The 22677-nt window shown below is 40.8% G+C and overlaps 2 protein-coding genes across 4 annotated transcripts in view; one reads left to right on the plus strand and one right to left on the minus strand.

The window, feature by feature from the left end:
- Positions 1 to 6157, plus strand: part of LOC484897 (adhesion G protein-coupled receptor E2-like) — a 30353-nt gene extending 24196 nt beyond the window's left edge. For all 3 annotated transcript variants that reach the window (XM_038567032.1, XM_038567031.1, XM_038567030.1), the window contains 5 exons: positions 2149 to 2215; positions 2622 to 2713; positions 3697 to 3865; positions 3951 to 4061; positions 4808 to 6157. In XM_038567032.1, the coding sequence (XP_038422960.1) occupies positions 2149 to 2215; positions 2622 to 2713; positions 3697 to 3865; positions 3951 to 4061; positions 4808 to 4822 (454 nt within the window). In that variant the 3' untranslated portion in view covers positions 4823 to 6157. The remainder of the gene's footprint in view (positions 1 to 2148; positions 2216 to 2621; positions 2714 to 3696; positions 3866 to 3950; positions 4062 to 4807) is intronic.
- Positions 6158 to 15860: 9703 nt separating this feature from the next.
- Positions 15861 to 22677, minus strand: part of LOC484898 (adhesion G protein-coupled receptor E2) — a 43009-nt gene continuing 36192 nt past the window's right edge. Inside the window, exon 18 of the mRNA XM_038565312.1 lies at positions 15861 to 16631. The gene's annotated coding sequence lies outside the window, so the exon portion shown is untranslated. The remainder of the gene's footprint in view (positions 16632 to 22677) is intronic.

Raw genomic sequence — 22677 nt, forward strand, 5'->3', positions numbered from 1 at the left:
CAGAGGGTCATTTGCATGATGAAGTAACTGACCACAGCTAAGATCTAGAAACAACTTCTGATATACAATCACTGTTTTGTGTGTCAGCTCAAATCATCCCCCCACAACCTATGAAGTAGAAACTAGTATCAAGCCATTATACAGATGAGGAACTGAGATACAAGGAGATTCACTAACATGGCCAAGGTCACACAGCAGGTTGATGGCAGAGTTGGTCACATGCAGTCTGGCACTCACAACACACACCTATCCTGATGACATGAGTACTCAGCTACATCAGCGAGCCCTGGCCAGCTAGCCTCCCTAGGGAGTTGAGCATAAAGGTCAGGGAACTTGTCCATAAAGAGCCAAATAATCAAGACTTCTAGTTTTGTGGGCCCTCTGGTCTTTGCTGCAACTACTCAGCTCTGTCATCAGAGCACAGAAACAGTCACAGACAATCCAGGAGGGAAGGACTGTGCGTTCCAGTAAAACCCACTTACAACAGCAGGTGGTAACCACCCTGGCCCACAGGCTGCAATTTGCCTCCCTTCAAAGCTTCACTTTGATGCTTCTTGCTGGGTCCGTTTGACCCTCTCCCTGGCCCTCACACCTCCCACCTCACTCACAGCTCCCCTCTCTGGGGCTGAAGTCCAACTCTGTCATTGCTCTCAGAGTGGTCTTGAGATGCCTGACCTGTGGGCATGTGAGTACCTGTGTCCTCAAGAGGAATAAAGTATGTAGTGCTCATGAGCCGTACCACTGGGGCAGGCTCACTGTGTTGTTTCATTTGTGTTTTTTTACTCATCTCTTCCATGGTCCAAAAGTTTCACCTTGTCTATACACCTACTCACCCCTCATATCTCAGCATAAATACAATTCAGTTCTTTCAGGGAAACCCTTCCCAAGTATCTGGATTTCCTATACTCTGGACCAAGTTATGGATCCAACTACATGTCCTCATAGCTCCTCATACTTTTTTTTTTTTGCATGCTATACACAATATTTTATTTTATTTTTTTATAAATTTATTTTTTATTGGTGTTCAATTTACCAACATATAGAATAACACCCAGTGCTCATCCCGTCAAGTGCCCACCTCAATGCCCGTCACCCGGTCACCCCCACCCCCCGCCCTCCTCCCCTTCCACCACCCCTAGTTCGGTTCCCAGAGTTAGGAGTCTTCATGTTCTGTCTCCCTTTCTGATATTTCCTACCCATTTCTTCTCCCTTCCCTTCTATTCCCTTTCACTATTATTTATATTCCCCAAATGAATGAGAACGTATAATGTTTGTCCTTCTCCGATTGACTTATTTAAATAAGTAAAATACCCTCCAGTTCCATCCACATCGAAGCAAATGGTGGATTGTCATTTCTAATGGCTGAGTAATATTCCATTGTATACATAAACCACATCTTCTTTATCCATTCATCTTTCGATGGACACCGAGACTCCTTCCACAGTTTGGCTATTGTGGACATTGCTGCTATAAACATCGGGGTGCAGGTGTCTGAGCTCCTCATACTTGATCATAAAACTAATCATCTTGTTTTTATCTAAGGGCTAATTGTTGATCCTCCCATATCACTGATGTCCCCCTGAGAACTGAGACCACTCTACCCTAATCCATCTGGGTCTTCAGAGCCAAGCACAGATCCTAACATAGAAGAGACATTCAATATTTGTCAAAAAAAAAACATAATTTGTTGATCAATACCTTTATTTTCTTTTTTAAAATTATATTTATTTCTGCCAGCATACCTGGGAGCCAAGATATAGAAGAGCTTTTTGAAAGGAACTCATCTTTTTTAAAGACCACTTTAGTAAGGTGTGATTGACATGTAAAATGATGTATGCAATTAAATGTACACAACCTGATGAGTTTGGGGCTAATACCCATGACCATTGCCACCATCAAAGGCATATACAAAGTTGTAGTTCTGCAAAAATAAATAAGTTTAGATCTATAGCACATAGTACATATCATTAACAATAGTGTATTATATACTTAAAGTTTGGTAGGAGGGTATGTTAAATGTTTTAACCAAAAAAAAAGCAGTAATAAAATAATGAATGAAGCAGGAGGAAACACTAGGAGGTGAGGGAGATGTTTATTTATTAATCCACAAGGCCCATATTTTCTTGAATCTCTTTCCATCTCTCTTAGGTGCTGGCTCCACACAGACAAGGGATTTATATGGACCTTCCTTGGCCCCATCTGCACCATCTTCTCCGTGAGTAGTGCATGATATCAGAGCAGCCCACCTGCCCAGCTGAGGATCATTCAAAGGCCAGGTGTATCAGGAGGGTTACAGGCAGGATGAGCAATCATTCCAGTTGCCCCAGGAATGATGAGAGGCTCCCAGGAGGCAGGAATTCCCATTGTAAAACCAGGACTAAGGTGTTTCCTGAGACATGGCACTGTCAGGACTAAAATTCGGAATTCCCATGCAAATTGCATTGAAGTGGTCATCAAAGTTACGGGACAGACATGGGCCTGAGTTACTACTGGGTGTTTAGTCTGCTTTTCTCGGACTGTTTGAAACTCAAATCTTCCCTGCTGGGTTAGGTATTGGGTGAGCAAAGAGGAAATTTTGCCAGATGTGGAGTGTAGGTAATATATCTGTGGGTTTTCTGCAGATAAATTTGGCTTTCTTTCTGATGACCTTTTGGATTGTGAAAAAGAATCTCTCTTCACTCAACAGAGATGTATCCACCCTCCGGAACACAAGGTGTGTTATGGGTCAGAGGTACACACCGCCACCCATACAGAGCATTATCCTCCTGGCTCCAAGGCTCTGATGTCCCTTCACAGGGCTCCCTAGGGGACTGGAGGAGAGAGGTGCCACCACCCTCCTTGGCCACCAGCTCAGATTCTGTGGTTTGTTACTGACACCCATGCCAAAAACATTCCATCTGTGCACACCCCACCAATAAACTACTTCAGCTGCAGAGAGAACCAGCTTTGTTCTGATAAGCAGGGATTGCTACTATGGCCCTATGAAAAAGGTCCTGAGAACATTCATACCCTTATAATGCATTCAGGAAATCACATAGCAGTTTCCAGAACCACTCCACCCCATCATGCCCATACCTTCATGCATGCTCTGCTCTCTGCCTTCCCCTTCTGTTGCACCCAGTGAACTCAGCTTCATCATCCACATATCACATCATCTGAGAGTTTTGGAATGTCCTCTGCTCTCCTCAACTTTGCACAGAATCAGTGGCCTCTATGCTGGGCAAAGCATGTCCTGGCTCATTCATGGGGAGGGTGAGGACAGGAACAGCCCTAGATTGGACCTGAGCAGAAGTAACTTACTTTGCAAAGGGTATAAGTGATCATTTGTTTTTGGGTTTCCACTAGACTTTAAGACCTGCAAGAATAGAAGTCTTGTCTTTGTTGAATGCCCTGACCCCAGCCTAAAGCCAGGTGCACAGAACTCTCTGGGTAATGTTGGTCGAATAAAATTGGGGGTCTTCATGAAACATCATGAGCTTTTTGAGACCCACATTCTGTAGTGTCACCATAATCCTCAGTCCAAGTCAAAATGCCATCCTGGATCCAAATAGTGTTTCTTTTTAGGGAATCATTGACAATAAAGATCAAAGTCAATCACAACTCAGTCAGAAGCATCCATGGAGTAGATATAAAACCAGCTCTGGTTGTGTTGCTCTTTGTGCAGGCATCATGAGCCTCCTTTCTCTTCCTACCCAGGATGCTGACATTTAAAGCCACAGCTCAGCTCTTCATCCTGGGCTGCACATGGTGCCTGGGCGTCCTTCAGGTGGGTCCAGCTGCCCACATCATGGCTTACCTATTCACCATCATCAACAGTCTGCAGGGTGTCTTCATCTTCCTGGTGTACTGCCTCCTCAGCCATCAGGTATCACTGCCCAGCTCCCACCTGGGACTCCTCCCCACTTCTGTCCCCTCAAATGAGCTGACCCAAGCATGCTTTGCCTCTGCAGGTCCGAGAGCAATACAAGAAATGGTTCAAAGGTGTCAGGAAAACCAAAGCTGAGTCTGAGCAGTACACTCTCTCCAGTGGGACCATGTCCAATGCCTCCAAACACAGTGTGGTAAGATTTTGCAGTGTTCCCAGAGCACTAACCAATCCTCTTGGGAAGTTCGTGCCTACCTCACTGGACAACCTGTATATAGCAGTCAGTGCCCTAGGATGGCTCACACTTGGTTTTCTCCTGGACTCCCCTGAAGGCACTTCCCTGTCTTGAAAGGAGGTCTTTTTATACTTTCATTCATTTATATGCTCATGTTGACCCTTGTACATGACTGTCCTCTTTCCCCACAATTGTAAAGCACCCACCTTGTGTGACATGGGTGCAATCCCTTTTTAATTGTACTTAGTGACAAAATACAAAGTACTCATAAACAGAAAAAGATGCTGTGGTCAACCAAGTAATCAGTAAGTAATGATCTTTAACACTGTTACACAAGATGCTCAGAGTCACCGCACATTAATTATCTCAAGTCACTCTATGCCATCCCTGTATGTGATGAACAATAAATATGTATCTATAGTCATAAAATTAAATTGAAATAAGTATTAAGCTGGAATGGAGACTTCTCTTCAAAGTTTGCAATCATTCCTAGTGTTTCCAAATACACAAATACTTCAAAACCCCACTAGAGAATCACAGAGGACAGAGGGGAAATCCCAGCAATGTGAATTATACTGAGCATTTGTATGTTCAGCTTAACAAAAACCTTTTCTCTTTTTAGGCTTCTTTTGACAGTATTTTGTAGTTTTCTGTGTACCCATCTTGCACTTTCTAACATAGAATCATGTTTACACCTTCCTTCTTAGGAGAATTATAATTAACAGCTAAACCTGATGAACTTGTCTCTTAGAAAATGAAGAAAATACTGGCTGCCATCCTTTGGACAAAGAATATAAAAAATGCTTTTTTCATGTTTGTTACAAATAACTCTTCTTGGCACCACTGTGGGAGAAAGTATGCAGGAAATATTTGACATTCAGTTGCTAGAAACTTGGATTTTCTGGTGCATACAACACTCTCATCTTACTCCCAGTATAATCAAGAACTATTACCGAATATCTCATTAGAAGCCTCTTCTACAAAAATTCTTCCTCGGGTTGATGATATATAATAAGGAAAACCTGCCCCATAGGACTTTCCTAAAATAGCATAAGAGAGGAAAGTAATTCACATACCTGCATATAGTGTAAACAACTAATCCCAGTTGCTCAAGACATTCCCAGTTTTAGTGCTGGAAGTATTACATCCCAGAAAACACTTTGGTTACAGAAAAGAAGACCAGTTGGTCTCTGTATGGCATGCCTCAACTTCACTCTCCATTTCTAAGGACTTACTAATTTTTTATTCCAAAAATACGTGCTGGGAACAGATCAAGAAGATCCAATTTCTGATTTCACAAAATTTAAATGTGAAGAAAAAAATTTCATCAGAGCAAAATTAGAGCTTGGGACTAGAATCTGCATCTTTATGTTTTTTAAGTTGAGTTGTGGAAAAAGGTGTATACAGCTACTACACATTTTGTGAAATGTATTTCAAGATAACATATTATTTCACCTTCTTCATGCAGCCTAGGCAAGATCTAAATCTAGAGCAGTTAAACCTACAGGAAACTCTACGTGGGTTTCCTCTGACCAATTCTGTGTCAATTTGAATATCAAGGAAAATGACTGTACAAGATTATATTTTAAATAAACATATCCATGTATCCATAGTGATACTTTAAAATATCAGCTAATAGATGCAGAAAATACAACAGAATTAGAAGAGCATGATTCTTTCAATATCCCGTAAGTGGCCACTAAAAGCATTGACTGAAAGGCTTTGGAGAGCAGGCTGGGACCATAGCACCAAAGAATCACCTCAAGACTGCCAACTAATTACAAAGGCTGAAGTGTACATTTGCAATGTAGAGATCTGACAGCCATCACCTGAAATTAATGAAGCTTAATATCATCAATGGTGGGCAAACTGACCTATGTATCTCCTGATATGTCATGAATTTACAACATCCCATTTTTAGTCAATAAAGAATTATTAACAAATCAGTCTGAGATCTAATCCAGCCTTTAGACTATGGGTTGACAAAGTACAGCATGCAGTCCAGATCCAGGCATCTGCCTGTTTTGTTAATAAAGTTTTATTGGAACACAGCCACACCCATTCATCGATGTATTGTCTATGGCTGCTTTCATGCTATAATGTCAGAGTTGAGTTGTGACAGAGGCTGTAAGGCCACAAAAAATATTTGCTGCCTGGCCCTTATAGAAGAAACTTGCTGGTACATATCCTTTTAGGTAACTTTCAATATATAGGTAATGCAGGAGACAAAACAATTTAAGTGACATCATGAAGAAACCATCAGGAAAATCCTGAGCATAAGCATTCAACAAGACAATTGGCTTGGCCTCTTCTAAAACCAATATCATTTTTTAAAGTGACTAGATGTTACTCTAAATTAAAAGAAATGAAAGTGACATAACAAATTCAGAGGCAATTTTAGTGGCACTCTGGTTCAGATATACAGCTGTCCATGACTTTTTGGAGGCAATTAGGGTAATTTGAATATGTATCAGACATTGAAAGTTATTTTGAAATTGTTGCTAATTTTCTTAGGTATAATGATAGTATTGTGGTTATGTAGAGAGGATTCCTTGAATTCACAAATACTTGTGAAAGAAGTATTGACGAATGAAGTGTCATGATGTCTGCCACTGACTATCATATGTTTTAGCAAGAAAATTTATCCATGTGTGGAAATACATTGAGAAAAATGTTTTAATGTGGCACTATGTTAACAATTACTGACTCTGGATGGAGAGTATATGAGTATTAATTATATCACTTTTCCAAATTCTAAGTTTAAAATGGTAAATAAAAGGTGTCAGTCTGAGTGACGGGCACTGAGGGGGGCACTTGATGGGATGAGCACTGGGTGTTATGCTATATGTTGGCAAATTGAACTTCAATTTAAAAAAATATGTAAAAAGCCCCCAAAATTAATTAATTAATTAATTAATTTTTTAAAGGTGTCAGAAAAGTAAGTAATATACTGATTAGCTATTAATTCATTAAAGATATATACCCTTGTAAATTCCTATATGTCCAGATAAAATGCCTTTTCCTCTGCACAAAACTAACTTTGTGAATGGATTTTTTAAATATTTTATTTATTTATTTGAGAAAGAAATAAAGCTTGCTAGCAGGGAGGGTAGGGGAAAGAGCAGAGGGAGAGGGACAAGCAGACTCCACACTGAGCTCAGAGCCCTACTCAGGGCTTGATTCTATGACCCTGAGATCATGACCTGCCTGAGCTGAAATCAAGAGTTGGCAGCTTAACCAAATGAGCCATCCCAGTGCCCCAGAATAGATATTTTCTAAAACTAAGAATTTTCATGACTAATGGTGGTGGATTTAAAATCAAAAATTAAAAGTAAAACAAAATCATTAAAATATAAGAAAATAGAGGGAATCTTCACTCCTAGAAAATAAAAAATGGGGGATGCCTGGGTGGCTCAGCGGTTGAGCATCTGCCTTTGGCCCAGGGATCCAGTGATCCTGGAGACCTGGGATTGAGTCCCACATTGGGCTCCCTCCATGGAGCCTGCTTCCCCCTCTGCCTGTGTCTCTGCTTCTCTCTTTCTCTCTCTCTCTTTCTCTGTGTGTCTCTCATGAATAAATAAATAAAATCTTTGGAAAATAAAGAAAATAAAAAATGGAAACAGGTATTGCTTTCAACCTAACAATAAGAAAAATCCACATAAACTACAAAATCATTCATTTTCTTGAACCTATAAGAGAGGGGAGGTAAAGACAACAAAGTAGCCTAAAGTCTAAGGAAAGACAGGATCATCCACAGAGAGACCATCTGGAGTCCTGGCTGACCTATGGCAAAGGACAAAAAGAAGTCTTCTGGGTACCATAGAAAGACTTAAAGAGAACTTACATTTCTGAATGAATTGCTCAGGCCCAAGTGTAGACAATCATGAGAGTATAGAAAGTGCCACTCTTAAGAGAGTGGCAAAAATGTGGAGAGACTCTCTCAGATGCAGCCACAAAAGGAAGGTCTACAGCTGAAAGAACAATGAGAAAAAATCTTCTGGCAAAACAGACGGTAAGTACAAATAAAAAGGTAACACCAGAATAAATTGAAGCCCAGAGTGCAAGGACTCCTGATTAGACTCAAGCTCCCTCAAAAATAGCCTAGCAGAAGAATACGTGTGCCTATTTCCAGTAATAAATAGCATATACCTCAGTGTCTGCTGTTCTATACACATTGTCCAGCATTGAATCAAAAGTTATTAAACACAAGTAAAACAGCCCATGTAGAAGTCAACCGAACCAGACTTAAAGAAAACTAGCAGCAAGGGAAGTTTAAAATAACCCTCCTTCACATTTCAAAGGCTCTAGTGCAGTAGTTCTTACCTGGGAGACACTTTTGCCCCAGGGAATATTTGGCAATTTCTAGAGATATCTGTGGTTTCACAGCTGGAGGGGTACCTACTCGCATTTAGTGAACAAAGGAAAGAGATTCTACTCAAAGTTGTACAATACGAAGGACAGCTCCAGACAAAAAGAATTATCCAGCCCTCACCTTCCCCACCCCGTGTTAATAATGCTGAGCTTGAGAAACTGCTGGAACTCCCTTACATTATATACTGGCTATAAACAGGTGTTTTCCTATCCTCCATTAGAAACAAGAAAATTTCTACAGCAACATATACGTGTAAAGAGAAACTATTTGTTAACAGAAAATTTCATATTCTCTTCTGTTATCCCCAAAGTTGAGAAATCCTGTTCTACTGGGAAAAGGAGATGATATTATGAATTTATAGAAAATCTCAAACAAAATACAGGCCACAATTTAAAACTTCATTAATAACATCCTTTTAATCAAAAGTCAAAGGCTTGGAGGGGGAGGTAAACTTTATTTTTTTATTATTTTCTTAATAATAAATTTTTTATTGGTGTTCAACTTGCCAACATACAGAATAACACCCAGTGCTCACCCCAACAAGTGCCCCCCTCAGTGCCCATCACCCATTCACTCCCACCCCCCGCCCTCCTCCCCTTCCACCACCCCTAGTTAGGTTCCCAGAGTTAGGAGCCTTCATGTTCTGTCTCCCTTTCTGATATTTCCTACCCATTTCTTCTCCCTTCCCTTCTATTCCCTTTCACTATTATTTATATTCCCCAAATTAATAAGACCATATAATGTTTGTCCTTCTCCTATTGACTCATTTCACTCAGCATAATACCCTCCAGTTCCATCCACGTTGAAGCAAATGGTGGGTATTTGTCATTTCTAATGGCTGAGTAATATTCCATTGTATACATAAACCACATCTTCTTTATCCATTCATCTTTCGATGGACACCGAGGCTCCTTCCACAGTTTGGCTATCGTGGCCATTGCTGGTATAAACATCGGGGTGCAGGTGTCCCGGCGTTTCATTGCATTTGTATCTTTGGGGTAAATCCCCAACAGTGCAATTGCTGGGTCGTAGGGCAGGTCTATTTTTAACTGTTTGAGGAACCTCCACACAGTTTTCCAGAGTGGCTGCACCAGTTCACATTCCCACCAACAGTGTAAGAGGGCTCCCTTTTCTCCGCATCCTCTCCAACATTTGTGGTTTCCTGACTTGTTAAATTTCCCCATTCTCACTGGTGTGAGGTGGTATCTCATTGTGGTTTTGATTTGTATTTCCCTGATGGCAAGTGATGCAGAGCATTTTCTCATGTGCATGTTGGCCGTGTCTATGTCTTCCTCTGAGATTTCTCTTCCTGTCTTTTGCCCATTTCAGGATTGGATTGTTTGTTTCTTTGGTGTTGAGTTTGAAAAGTTCTTATAGATCTTGGAAACTAGCCCTTTATCTGATACGTCATTTGCAAATATCTTCTCCCATTCTGTAGGTTGTCTTTTAGTTTTGTTGACTGTATCCTTTGCTGTGCAAAAGCTTCCTTTCTTGATGAAGTCCCAATAGTTCATTTTTGCTTTTGTTTCTCTTGCCTTCGTGGATGTATCTTGTAAGAAATTACTGTGGCCGAGTTCAAAAAGGGTGTTGCCTGTGTTCTCCTCTAGGATTTTGATGGAATCTTGTCTCACATTTAGATCTTTCATCCATTTTGAGTTTATCTTTGTGTATGGTGAAAGAGAGTGGTCTAGTTTCATTCTTCTGCATGTGGATGTCCAATTTTCCCAGCACCATTTATTGAAGAGACTGTCTTTCTTCCAGTGGATAGTGTTTTCTCCTTCGAATATTAGTTGACCATAAAGTTGAGGGTCCACTTCTGGGTTCTCTATTCTGTTCCATTGATCTATGTGTCTGTTTTTGTGCCAGTACCACACTGTCTTGATGACCACAGCTTTGTAGTACAACCTGAAATCTGGCATTGTGATGCCCCCAGATATGGTTTTCTTTTTTAAAATTCCCCTGGCTATTCGGGGTCTTTTCTGATTCCACACAAATCTTAAAATAATTTGTTCCAACTCTCTGAAGAAAGTCCATGGTATTTTGATAGGGATTGCATTAAACGTGTCAATTGCCCTGGGTAACATTGACATTTTCACAATATTAATTCTGCCAATCCATGAGCATGGAATATTTTTCCATCTCTTTGTGTCTTCCTCAGTTTCTTTCAGAAGTGTTCTGTAGTTTTTAGGGTATAGATCCTTCACCTCTTTGGTAAGGTTTATTCCTAGGTATCTTATGCTTTTGGGTGCAATTGTAAATGGGATTGACTCCTTAATTTCTCTTTCTTCAGTCTCATTGTTAGTGTATAGAAATGCCACTGACTTCTGGGCATTGATTTTGTATCCTGCCACACTGCCAAATTGCTGTATGAGTTCTAGCAATCTTGGGGTGGAGGCTTTTGGGTTTTCTATGTAGAGTGTCATGTCATTGGTGAAGAGGGAGAGTTTGACTTCTTCTTTGCCAATTCGAATGCCTTTAATGTCTTTTTGTTGTCTGATTGCTGAGGCTAGGACTTCCAGTACTATGTTGAATAGCAGTGGTGAGAGTGGACATCCCTGTCTTGTTCCTGATCTTAGGGGAAAGGCTCCCAGTGCTTCCCCATTGAGAATGATATTTGCTGTGGACTTTTCGTAGATGGCTTTATTACTTAAATAATTGTTTTGGGATGATAGAAGGCAATGTTAACAAAGCCTAAAGACCAGATAAAATATTTGCTATGTTCATATGAGGCTGATATCTATCATGTACAGAGAACTTCTAAAATTCTATAATAAAAAGGTTCATAAAATATTTTAAAATTAATCGGTAATTCACAGAAAGAGAAAAAACAAATTACTAAAAAATACATAGTAATCAAGGAAGCTAACAGAAGAAGCTAATTTTATCATGCATTAATTAGATTGAAATAAAAATCCTCGAGGGGAAAAAAAAAAATCCTCGAGGGGTACCTGGATGGCTCAGTGCTTGAGCATCTGCCTTTGGCTCAGGTCATGGCCCAGGGTCCTGGGATCAAGTCCCACATCAAGCTCCCCATAGTGAGCCTGCTTCTCCTTCTACCTATGTCTCTGCCTCTCTCTGTGTCTCTTATGAATAAATAAATAAGATATTTTTTAAATCCTCAAAACTGTACAGTATTCAATATGGGTTAGACCAGGATGAAATGGTTATTGTTTTATGGCATTAGGGTAAATGATATAAACACTTTATTCAGCAATTTGTTATTAGCAATGAAAGTTTAAGATGCACATACCCACACACCTACATACCCAGGAATCCCACTTCCTTTGATCTTACCTCAGAGAAACACTACCATATTCATAGGAAGATATTTACAAGAAGGTTTTTATTAATAATAAATTTATTTTTATTGGTGTTCAATTTGCCAACATACAGAATAACACCCAGTGCTCACCCCGTCAAGTGCCCCCCTCAGTGCCCATCACCCATTCACCCTGATCCCCCGCCCTCCTCCCTTTCCACCACCCCTAGTTCAGTTCCCAGAGTTAGGAGTCTTTATGTTCTGTCTCCCTTTCTGATATTTCCTACCCATTTCTTCTCCCTTCCCTTCTATTCCCTTTCACTATTATTTATATTCCCCAAATAAATGAGAACATATAATGTTTGTCCTCCGATTGACCTATTTCACTCAGCATAATACCCTCCAGTTCCATCCACGTTGAAGCAAATGGTGGGTATTTGTCATTTCTAATGGCTGAGAAGGTTTTTTTTTTTAATCCATTTTGCAAGAGTGAAGTATTGAAAACTATGCAAGTAATAGAATGCACAATGCCAAGAGTGAACCCTAATGTAAACTATGGACTATGGTATATATATTATTGGAGTTCAATTTGCCAACATATAGTATAACACCCAGTGCTCTGCTGGAGATTTACCCCAACGATGCAGATGCAATGAAACGCTGGGACACCTGCACCCCAATGTTTCTAGCAGCAATGTCCACAATAGCCAAACTGTGGAAGGAGCCTCGGTGTCCATCGAAAGATGAATGGATAAAGAAGATGTGGTTTATGTATACAATGGAATATTACTCAGCCATTAGAAATGACAAATACTCACCATTTGCTTCAACGTGGATGGAACTGGAGGGTATTATGCTGAGTGAAATAAGTCAATCGGAGAAGGACAAACATTATATGGTCTCATTCTTTTGGGGAATATAAAAAATAGTGAAGGAAATAGAATGGAAGGGAGAAGAAATGGGTAGGAAATATCAGAAAGGGAGACAGAACATGAAGACTCCTAACTCTGGGAAACATACTAGGAGTGGTGGAAGGGGAGGAGGGCGGGGGGTGGGGGTAAATGGGTGATGGGCACTGAGGGGGGCACTTGGCGGGATGAGCACTGGGTGTTATTCTGTACGTTGGCAAATTGAACACCAATAAAAAATAAATTTATTATTTTTAAAAAAACACCCAGTAGTGCTCATCCCATCAAGTGCCCCCTCAGTGCCCGTCACCCAGTCCCAAATTTCTTGTTGTTTCCCACTTGCTCCCCTTCCTCCTAAGATGTTCCTGTAAGTAATGCTTTAACGTGGTCATCCTTACATTGGTTCTAAGATCACCAGTGGGTCGGGAGAATACATCCAAAGGACTGTCATCCAATACAAAAACATAAGCCCTTTTATGGGTATTTATGAGTGTACATTGATAGCCATTCATTTTCATTATGAATTAGTCAATTACAAATAATCTATTTCACAAAGAAAAACACACATTCTACATTTAAAGTAATGTTTTATACAGTTTTCTGAGGACTCTCTGTATCTGAATTTCAAGGAAAAGAGAGAAAAAGGGACGCCTGGGTGGCTCAGTGTTTGAGCGTCTGCCTTCGGCTCAAGGCATGATCTAGGAGTCCCAGGAATGAGTCTCTCTCATAAGTAAATAAAATCTTTAAAAAAAGAAATAAGGAGAGGAGAGAAATGGAGCAGAAAAATATTTAAATAATGGCTAAGAATTCCCCAAATTTGTTGAAAGACATAATTTATTGATTCACAAAGCCCTGTAAACCCTAACCAGGACAAATACAAAGAAAAGCACATCTACAGACATCCTAATCAAAATCCTAAAAAACAAAGAAAAATGACACTTTACATGAGGAGAAACCGCAACATAAGTTTTCACTGACCTCTTATCAGAAACAACTGCAGGCAGAGGACAGTGTACTGTTAACAGGAAGTAACAGTTGGAACACGTGGATGCACTGAATCAGGTGTGCCGTCACATCCAGCAGATCCAGCTTCAGGGCGGGACTATGCTGATGTAGTCAGGGCTGCAAAGAGGGCCACTTACATATGAACACTCTGTCTTACCCCATTCAATTTCTCCTCTGTCTTCTCAGATGTGCAGGTCCCTGAATTCTGACTCTGACCCTAGGACTTACTTCTGTTTATTTTAGAGGTTGGCAAACAACAGTTCATGAGCTGGCTGCCTGAGTCTGTATATAAAGTTTTACTGGCACATAGTCATTCCCATTCATTGATGTATTGTCTACATAATTGTTTTGGGGGAACAACCACAGAGTTAAGTTGAGGCCTTGTAAGAGGCCATATGGCTCACAAAGCTGAAAATATTTCCTATCTGGACCTTTAAAGAAGGTTTACTGACCTCTGGTGTAGTAGGTGAAGGATCTCAGAGATAGGCCTCATCCCCTTCCATTATAAGTGTGGTATCCAGAACAGTAGCTTCTGACCCAAATGTCCATCAAAATATCAAATATGCAACTTCTATATTCAGAATTTTCACTGCCAGGAGGTAACCCAAATGTTCATTAATAAGAAGTAGTTAAACACGATATAGCCATACTAGGGACTACTCTATAACTGTGTAAAAGCTGTGTATAAAAAATAAATTCCACAGTTTTATCCACACAGCATGAATCCATTTCTATAACATGTATGGAGATACATAAATACATATGTACATGTACAGAAATAATGATAATAAGGATAGATACAAAACTGTAAACAATAGATGCCTATAGAATGATTGTGTGTGTGTGAGAGAGAGAGAGAGAGCACAGTGAGAAGGTACACAGGAAGAGTGCTCTCACCAAATACCAAACACTGTCAAAACTAGATTTGGACTTCCCAGCCTCCACATTTGGGACAAAATAAATTTCCGTTGTTTCAGCCCTCAGTCTATGGTATTTTGTTATGGAAGTCTAAGCTAATACAAGGTCCTCAGGATTCCTGGACAGGGGAAGCATGTCTACCTTCTTCATTTCCATTTCTTTTTTTTAATAATAAATTAATTTTTTATTGGTCTTCAATTTGCCAACATACAGAATAACACAGTGCTCATCCTGTCAAGCGCCATTTCCATTTCTTTCAATTTAACATCGTGCCTTAAACAGTAAGTACTCAAATATTTGAAAAGTGCCTGAATAAATTGGTGTGGATGAAGAGTTCCCCCAAACATCCTAGGATACAGGTCAGCAAACAACAGCCCATGTGCAAAATCTGGCTCAACACCAGGTCTATGCACCATTGAGTTGCAGGTTCCCATTCATATGAGGTAAGAACAGTATTTATATTTTTAAACATGTGAAAAAAATCAAAAGAAGAATGATATTTTGTGTCATATGAACATTTCATGAAATTCAAATTCAGTGTCTAAAAATAAAGATTTATTAAAACAGTCATAACCATCAATTTATGAATGTCTATAGCAGTTTTCATGCTACAATGGCAGAGTCATATTGTTGCTATATATTCTAGCAGTGATGTCTAATTTCATGTGTTAATTTGACTGGGCCCCAGGATGCCAGATAGCTGGTTAAACATGATTTCTAGGTGTATCTGTAAGGGTGTTTCCAGAAGAGATTAGCATTTCAATGGACTGGGTAAAGCAGAAGGTGCTCTCCAATGTGGATAGGCATCTTCCAATCCCTTGAGAGCCTAAATAAAATTTTTTTAAGTGGAAGAAGGTTGAAAGAATTCAATCTGGTAAATTGACTGGGACGTACATCTTCTACAATCAACAGGCTCAAATCTCAGGCCTTCAGACACAGTATGGAATCTATACCATCAGCTCCCAGGATCTCAGGCCTTTAAACTAAACCACCATCTTTCCTGGGTCTCCAGCTTGCAGAAAGCAGACTGTGGGACTCAGCTCCATAATCACATGAGCCAATACTTCATTATAAATCCCTTCATGGGAGTTGGGTAGGGGGATGGGGTGGCTGGGTGACGGGCACTGAGGGGGGCACTGGATGGGATGAGCACTGGATGTTATACTATATGTTGGCAAACCGGACTCCAATAAAAAATATACAAATATATTATATATATATATATATATATATATATATATATATATAAAATCCCTTCATAAAAACGTGTGTGTGTGTGTGTGTGTGTGTGTGTGTGTGTGTGTTCTGTTGGTTCTATTTCTCTGGACAACCCTGACTAATACACTGGCCCACAAAGCCTGAAACATACATCTCATGATCGGAGTTTTCCAACTATCTGTATCATCAGGTGATGATGAAACAAGACAGCAATGACTGTGAAATGGATCATGTTTCAGTTGTCCAGCTATAGAGATGTGATTTATAGGAATCTTTCAGACTCTGAGTCAACCATAGCTGCGAAAATCACTTTATTTCCCCCTGAAATCTCAATGAAGGTTAAACCTGTGTCTCTTGTGATCACTCCCTTGGACCTAGTGAGAAATTGATATCTTTGAAAGTATGAATAATTAAGCTCACAGAACACAGAATAAAGAAATTTCAAAATCCAGACTCTGCGGTGAACATTTCCACTTTCATGGTTGCTGTAGGTAAGAAAATCCATTGAGGCAGGTTTTCCTGCTCATAGACGTTCAGCATCTAGAAGCATCTTTGTAGGAAGGAGAGGCTTCAGAAAAGGTTGTAAACCAAAGTGACCAAGAAATTGGTCCACAGATGGCTCTTTATATGTTGAGAGTTTTCTAAGCACACTGAAGGGCACAGACAAATTCCAGATTTTGCAGGCATTGAGTATCAAGCAAGGTTGACTTCTTTCACACTGTTGACATGGTGAATTTCTTGAAATACACACACAATGAAGTCTTGTTTATCCTCTCTCAAGGGCTCAGAGATTAACAGTTCCAATTTTCCATGGGAGATGGGGATATAATTCATCAGATTTTTTAATTGACCTAGAAAAAAAATATTTAGAAATGATATACAAGACTACAGAAAGATAATTCAAAAAATTCCTTTGAAGCATCTGGGTGGCTGAGTCAGTTACACATCTGACTCTTGGATTCAGCTCAAGTCATGATGAAAGCCATGATATCGAGCCCCATGTTGGGCTCCACACTCAGTGCACAGTCTGCTTGAGATTCTCTCTCCCTCTCCTTCTGTCCCTCCCTCTCCACATCTCTCTCTCTCAAAATTAATCAACAAATCTTTTTTAAAAGTTTCCTTTGAAAAAAAGATATAGGAAATTTAAGAAGCTTTCAGTCACAAAATCCCCTTGCCAAGTGAATATGTCAGAGTAAAATATCAGATATTTCTGACATCTTCACCAGAAGTCCCATCTCCCTATATTTCTTAACCCCTAAGTTACAAAAGATAAGAGTAATGAAATGTGCGATAGAAAAATATTATCTGTTTCAAGATGTATGTCCAAATCGCTCTGATACAGGGTTTGTGAAATGCTACTCTACATATAGAGAAACTAAAAAGATGGGAAATTTTTTTAACATTTTATTTATTTATTCATGAGAGACACAGAGAGTCAGAGACTTAAGCAGAGGGAGAGGCAGGCTCCATGAAGGGAGCCTGATGTGGGACTCAATCCTGGGACTCCAGGATCTCGCCCTGGGCCAAAGGCAGATGGTCAACTGCTGAGCCACCTAGGCGTTTCAGTAAGTGAGAAATTAACACAAGGTCAGAAATGTACCGGCACTGAGGTGGGCACTTGACAGGATGAGCACTGGGTATTATTCTATATGTTGGCAAATTGAATACCAATAAAAAATAAATTTATAAAAAAAAGAAATGTTATCTGTTGTCAATCAGCTAAGATGTAAAGGAAAAAACACTGAATTCTCCTTTTCCCACTTATCCTTGTCATTCCCAATATGAGTTATTTGTTCCTGTGTCTATAGGAACTTTAGTGTGATTTCTGGTTTTTGAGTTAGGCAACTTCACATGCTTATCTCTACACAATGAGCTTATAAAAAATATGCATCATGAAATTACTTAGAACTAAACACAAGTGCTTTTCTTGAACAAGACTACAGGACACCACAGAAGAGATGACAGGATGAGAGGGAAACATTCCTTATATCTTTAAACACCAGAGGCACCAAATTTTAGGAGACAGTAGAAGATACAAATACGTAAAGGAATGAATTTGCTTAGTCCTTTTCCCAAAGACAGTAGAAACAGTGATAAGATTACTCAAATTTTAATACATTCCTTGGCTTTGAGGTGCTATTTTTCTCACAGAAAGTATGTTTTTTCACTGTATAGATCATCACAGGGGGTGGGGGTTGATATTTACTCAAATACTATAACCTGAGGCAGATTTTGGTGGCTCTACAATAGGCAAACCAAACCTATGTACAGTAGACATCCTACCATAGTGTGGTACACAGAGTAAGGATTCCACAAAAGATGCCCACATTCTAATCTCTGGATCCTGTGAATATTTCATTTTACACAGAAAAAAATTGACTTTCCAGATAAAATTAAGTATTGTAAATGGAAAGTGAGGCAATGTAATGATTAAGGTCTTTTTAAGGGAAAGAGGGAGGCAGGAAAGTCGAAAAGAGCAAGGGAGATACAATGACAGAAGCAAGGGAGAGAGAAAATGTGTGTGTGTGTGTGTGTGTGTGAGAGAGAGAGAGAGAGAGAGAGAGAGAGAGAGTGATAGAGTTACAGTTGAAGATGCTGCACTGTAGGCTTTGAAAGGTGAATAGAGTGAGGGGCTACTAGCTAAGGTATGCAGCCAGCCTCTAGGTGCTGGAAAAAAACAAGAATTCAAACTTTCCTCAAGTCTCCAGAGGGAACTCAGCTATGCTGACACCTTGATTTTACTCCCATAAGACCCATTTGAAACTTTAAACTTCTAGATATGTAAGATAAATGTTTCTGTTTTTTTAAAGATTTACTAATTTATTTTTTAATAATAAATTTATTTTTTATTGGTGTTCAATTTGCCAACATACAGAATAACACCCAGTGCTCATCCCATCAAGTGCCCCCCTCAGTGTCCACCATCCAGTCATCCCCACTCCCCACCCTCCTCCACCCCTAGTTCGTTTCCCAGAGTTAGGAGTCTTCATGTTCTGTCTCCCTTTCTGATATTTCCTACCCATTTCTTCTCCCTTCCCCTCTATTCCCTTTCTTTTCTTTTTACCCTTTCACTATTATTTATATTACCCAAATGAATGAGACCATATAATGTTTGTTTTAGAGAGAGAGGGAGAACAGTGGGAGGGGAAGAAGGAGAGAGAATCTCAAGCATACTCAACGCTGAGCACAGGGCCTGATGTGGGGCTTGATCTTAGGATGCTGAGTTCATGACCTGAATTGAAATCAAGAGTCAGATGCTTAACCAACTGAGCCACCTAGGCACCTTTAATGCTTATGTTGTTTTTAGCAGTAGGTCTGCGATAACTTGTTACAATAGCAATAGGAAACTAATACAAAGAATCCATGTGGAAATACCCATTTACTGGAATTCCGGAGTGAGAGAAGCTCAGATATTATTTAGGGACTCCTAGGGATTAGCTTCCAGGAATGAAGATTGGCCTTGCTGAGAACTGGCTGACACCAAAAATATGGAGGGTTAAGTACTATTAGCATTCCCTAAACAGAAAGATGTGGACTATCTGTTACATTCTTGCTGAATAACTGCAATCCCCCAGTGGGACAAGGCTGTGATACAGCCAGAATGGAACATCTCAGATCTGTGTGACTGCCCCTTATGTGATGGCATCAGTTGTACTAAGGGATGTTGCATTAGCTCCCAGTTAGGTGGATGGGGTTACATTCCCCATCCTTAGCTGAATCAACATCTACAGTGTATGTGGGAGATATTCAGCCCCCCTCCCACCAATGCATGACCCACCTGAAAGCCTACATAAGGAAGCCAGAAATTAGCTCCAATTCAGTGATTCTAAGACAACTGTCTCATGTGTAAGGAAGAGAAGGAGGGGGCAACGGAAGATTTAAAATGTGTGGCAATTTGACCCAGTTCACATAGCAAGCACTTGGGAGAGTGGGATTTCATTCCAGACCTGTTTCAGTCAGTGTATCTACACAATGCTCTTGGTTCATAAGGAAATACTTGGGTCTTAATAAGTAGATGTGAAGGTCACTAATAAAACCACAAGGCTGAGAAGTAACTTGAAATTTGCGAGAAAGGGGGCATCATTACCGAATCAGTAGTTTATTCTACTGTATTATTACCCTCCTGGTCAGGCAATTCATTCTATTATTTATTCCTTCACTTGTTTGCTCTCTAGACCATTAATGAGCACTGGGAAAGTTAGAAAGAGATTGATGAGCAAGACAGTTCCTGCACCTTCTGCAGCTGCACTCTGTGCATTTAATTTAAATAGTCATGCAGCAGTTATGTATCAAGCATTTCTATGTGCCTAGCATCATGTGAAATGCTGGGGATACATTAGAGGGGAAAACCAACATGGCACCTGTTGGGCCTGGAATCTACAGGGAAGACAGATACAAAGCAAATAGTGAAAACCAAGACTAAAATGACTCTGACAAATGCTCTGCAGGAAAGGCACAGGGACCATCAGGGTGAAAAACAAGAGAACCTGACCTAACCTAAGCAGGAAGAGAAGGCTTCTTGGAGGAATGGACACGTGAACTGAGATGTGAAGGCTGACATACTTTTGAGTCGAGGAAAACAAAAGAGTGTTTCAAGGACAAGGAATATGTGCAAAGCCTTTGTACCAAAGAAACACAGTGAATTTAAAAAATTGAAAGAAATCTGATCTGGCCAGAATGATGGTACATTCATAATAGACGAAGCTGGAGAGGTGAGCAGGAGACAACCCAAGCAGGTCCTCATTGATTTACAGATTTGAGGTTTGATCCTACATGTAATGAGTTTAACAAAGAGGTGACACGATTTTATTTGTGTTTTGAAAAGATCCCTCTGATTTGTATGTAAAGGTGCACAGGAAGGTGACAAGACTAGAAAGGGGTGGTCAGTTAGGTGGAAACTGCAGCTATTTAGGCAAGTAAAGATAGCAGTGTCCTAAGGAGGGGTGATGAAGATTGAGCCTGCTGGACACACTGGGAACATATTGAGAATATAAAACAAGGATTGTATAATGGATATGCTGTGCTGGGAAATAAGATCATTACTGAGGATAACTTTTAAGGAGTCCAAACTTGTGCCACAAGATGAATGTAGTGCATCCAGAGAGAGAAAGACATCATGGGAAAGGACTGAACTGGGGTGAAGATTGCAAGTCTTTTACTAGAAGTCTGAGTTAGTTCTAGATATGAGAAATAAGAAACTGGAAATACTCATCTAGATCTCAGAGATCAGATAGAGAAATGTACATGGCTGTCATTTGTATTTAAATGGTAATTGAACCTAAAGGATAGATGCTATTGTCTAGGAGGAAAGAACTTAATGAGAACTGAAGTGCTTCTGGAACTGATCCATTGGATGGAGCTATAAAGGAAACAGAAAAAAAGCTAGAGAGAATGGAAGAAAGACGTAGAAGTCTGTATGAGTAGAATCTAGAGGAGATAAGGATGGAGTGTTCCATCAGAAAAGATGAATAGTGTCCCCCGTTTCTAAGAAAACTTTCAGGGACATGGAGATCATTGTAGGTCTAAGAGATGTTTGATTGGGTGGCATGATAAGGGAAAGAAACCACACTTGCAAAGGTTGGGGAAGTAGAGAGTACGTTTAAGCAGAGAGAAGTCAACTCTTGTCTGGTAGCTAAAAGTGGGGCAAGTTGCACTCGTTTTTTTAAGACAGAAGAGAACCAGAGGGAGCAGGATGGTGGAAGAGTAGAGTCCCCAAGTCACTGTCCCCACCAAATTACCTAGATAACTTTCAAATCATCCTGAAAACCTACGAATTCAGCCTGAGATTTAAAGAGAGAACAGGTGGAATGCTACAGTGAGAAGAGTTCGCGCTTCTGTAGGAAGACGGGGGAAAAAAAATAAAGAAAAGGCATCCAAGGGGGAAGGACCCCCGCGAGGAGCTGGGCTAAGGCCGCCCCGAGTGCCCCCAGGACAGGAAAGCCCAGACCCGGAGAAGCAGGAGCTTTACCAACCTTCCCAGAGGGAAAGGCGCTCGCAGGGAGCTCAGACAGGACCCCAGGAGGGCGGGGATGCCCTCAGGCTCCCTGGGACAATAACAGAGGACCTGCGCCCCGGGGGAGAGCATGCCACACCCCACAGCCGAGCTCCCTAAAGGGTGCAGCACACGCCTGGCTGGACCCGGGAGCAGCTCGGAGGTGGCTCAGGTGGCGGCTCCCCACAGAGGGGGCTGAGGGTCCCAGGAGCTAGATTCCAGCAGCGCAGGCCAGGGAGCCCAGGGTGCGGGGGGGCACAGCCCAAGATCCGGACAGGCAGAGGCTGGGAGAGCCCAGGACAGCCAGGATGCTCCTGCCCCTGGGCGGCACCCAGCTGTGCAGATCAGCGGCCCACCCCCAGAGCATCCAGGCCCCTGCAGACTGAGAGCTCCATAGTTACTGCAGGAGTTGACTCTAGGGCTGGAGAGATGGCCGCCGCCACTGTTGTTGTTCCTCCTGGGTCCTCACAGGAAAAACAACCCCCACTGAGCTCCCCCAAGAGCTCACACCTCAGAATCAGCACAGCAAGCCCCTCCCCCAGAAGACCAGCTAGAAGGACAGGGGAAAAGCAAGTTATTGACCAAGCAGCACTGGAAAGTTCCAGGGGAAGTCAAGGGATTTGCAATATATACAATCAGACGATACTCCCCCTTATTTCTTGGTTTCTGTTTGCTTCCACCTCCCCCCCTTTTTTTCTTTTCTTCTCTTCTCTTTTTTTTTTTCTTTTTCTTTCTTTTTTATTGTCTCTCTTTTTCTCCTTTTCCCAATACAACTTGCTTATGGCCACTCTGCACTGAGCAAAATGACTAGAAGGAAAAACTCACCTCAAAAGAAAGAATCAGAAACAGTCCTCTCTCCCACGGGGTTACAAAATTTGGATTAAATTCAATGTCAGAAAGCCAAC

This window comes from Canis lupus, chromosome 20 (genome assembly GCF_011100685.1).
Source record: "Canis lupus familiaris isolate Mischka breed German Shepherd chromosome 20, alternate assembly UU_Cfam_GSD_1.0, whole genome shotgun sequence".
Lineage (NCBI taxonomy): Eukaryota > Metazoa > Chordata > Mammalia > Carnivora > Canidae > Canis > Canis lupus.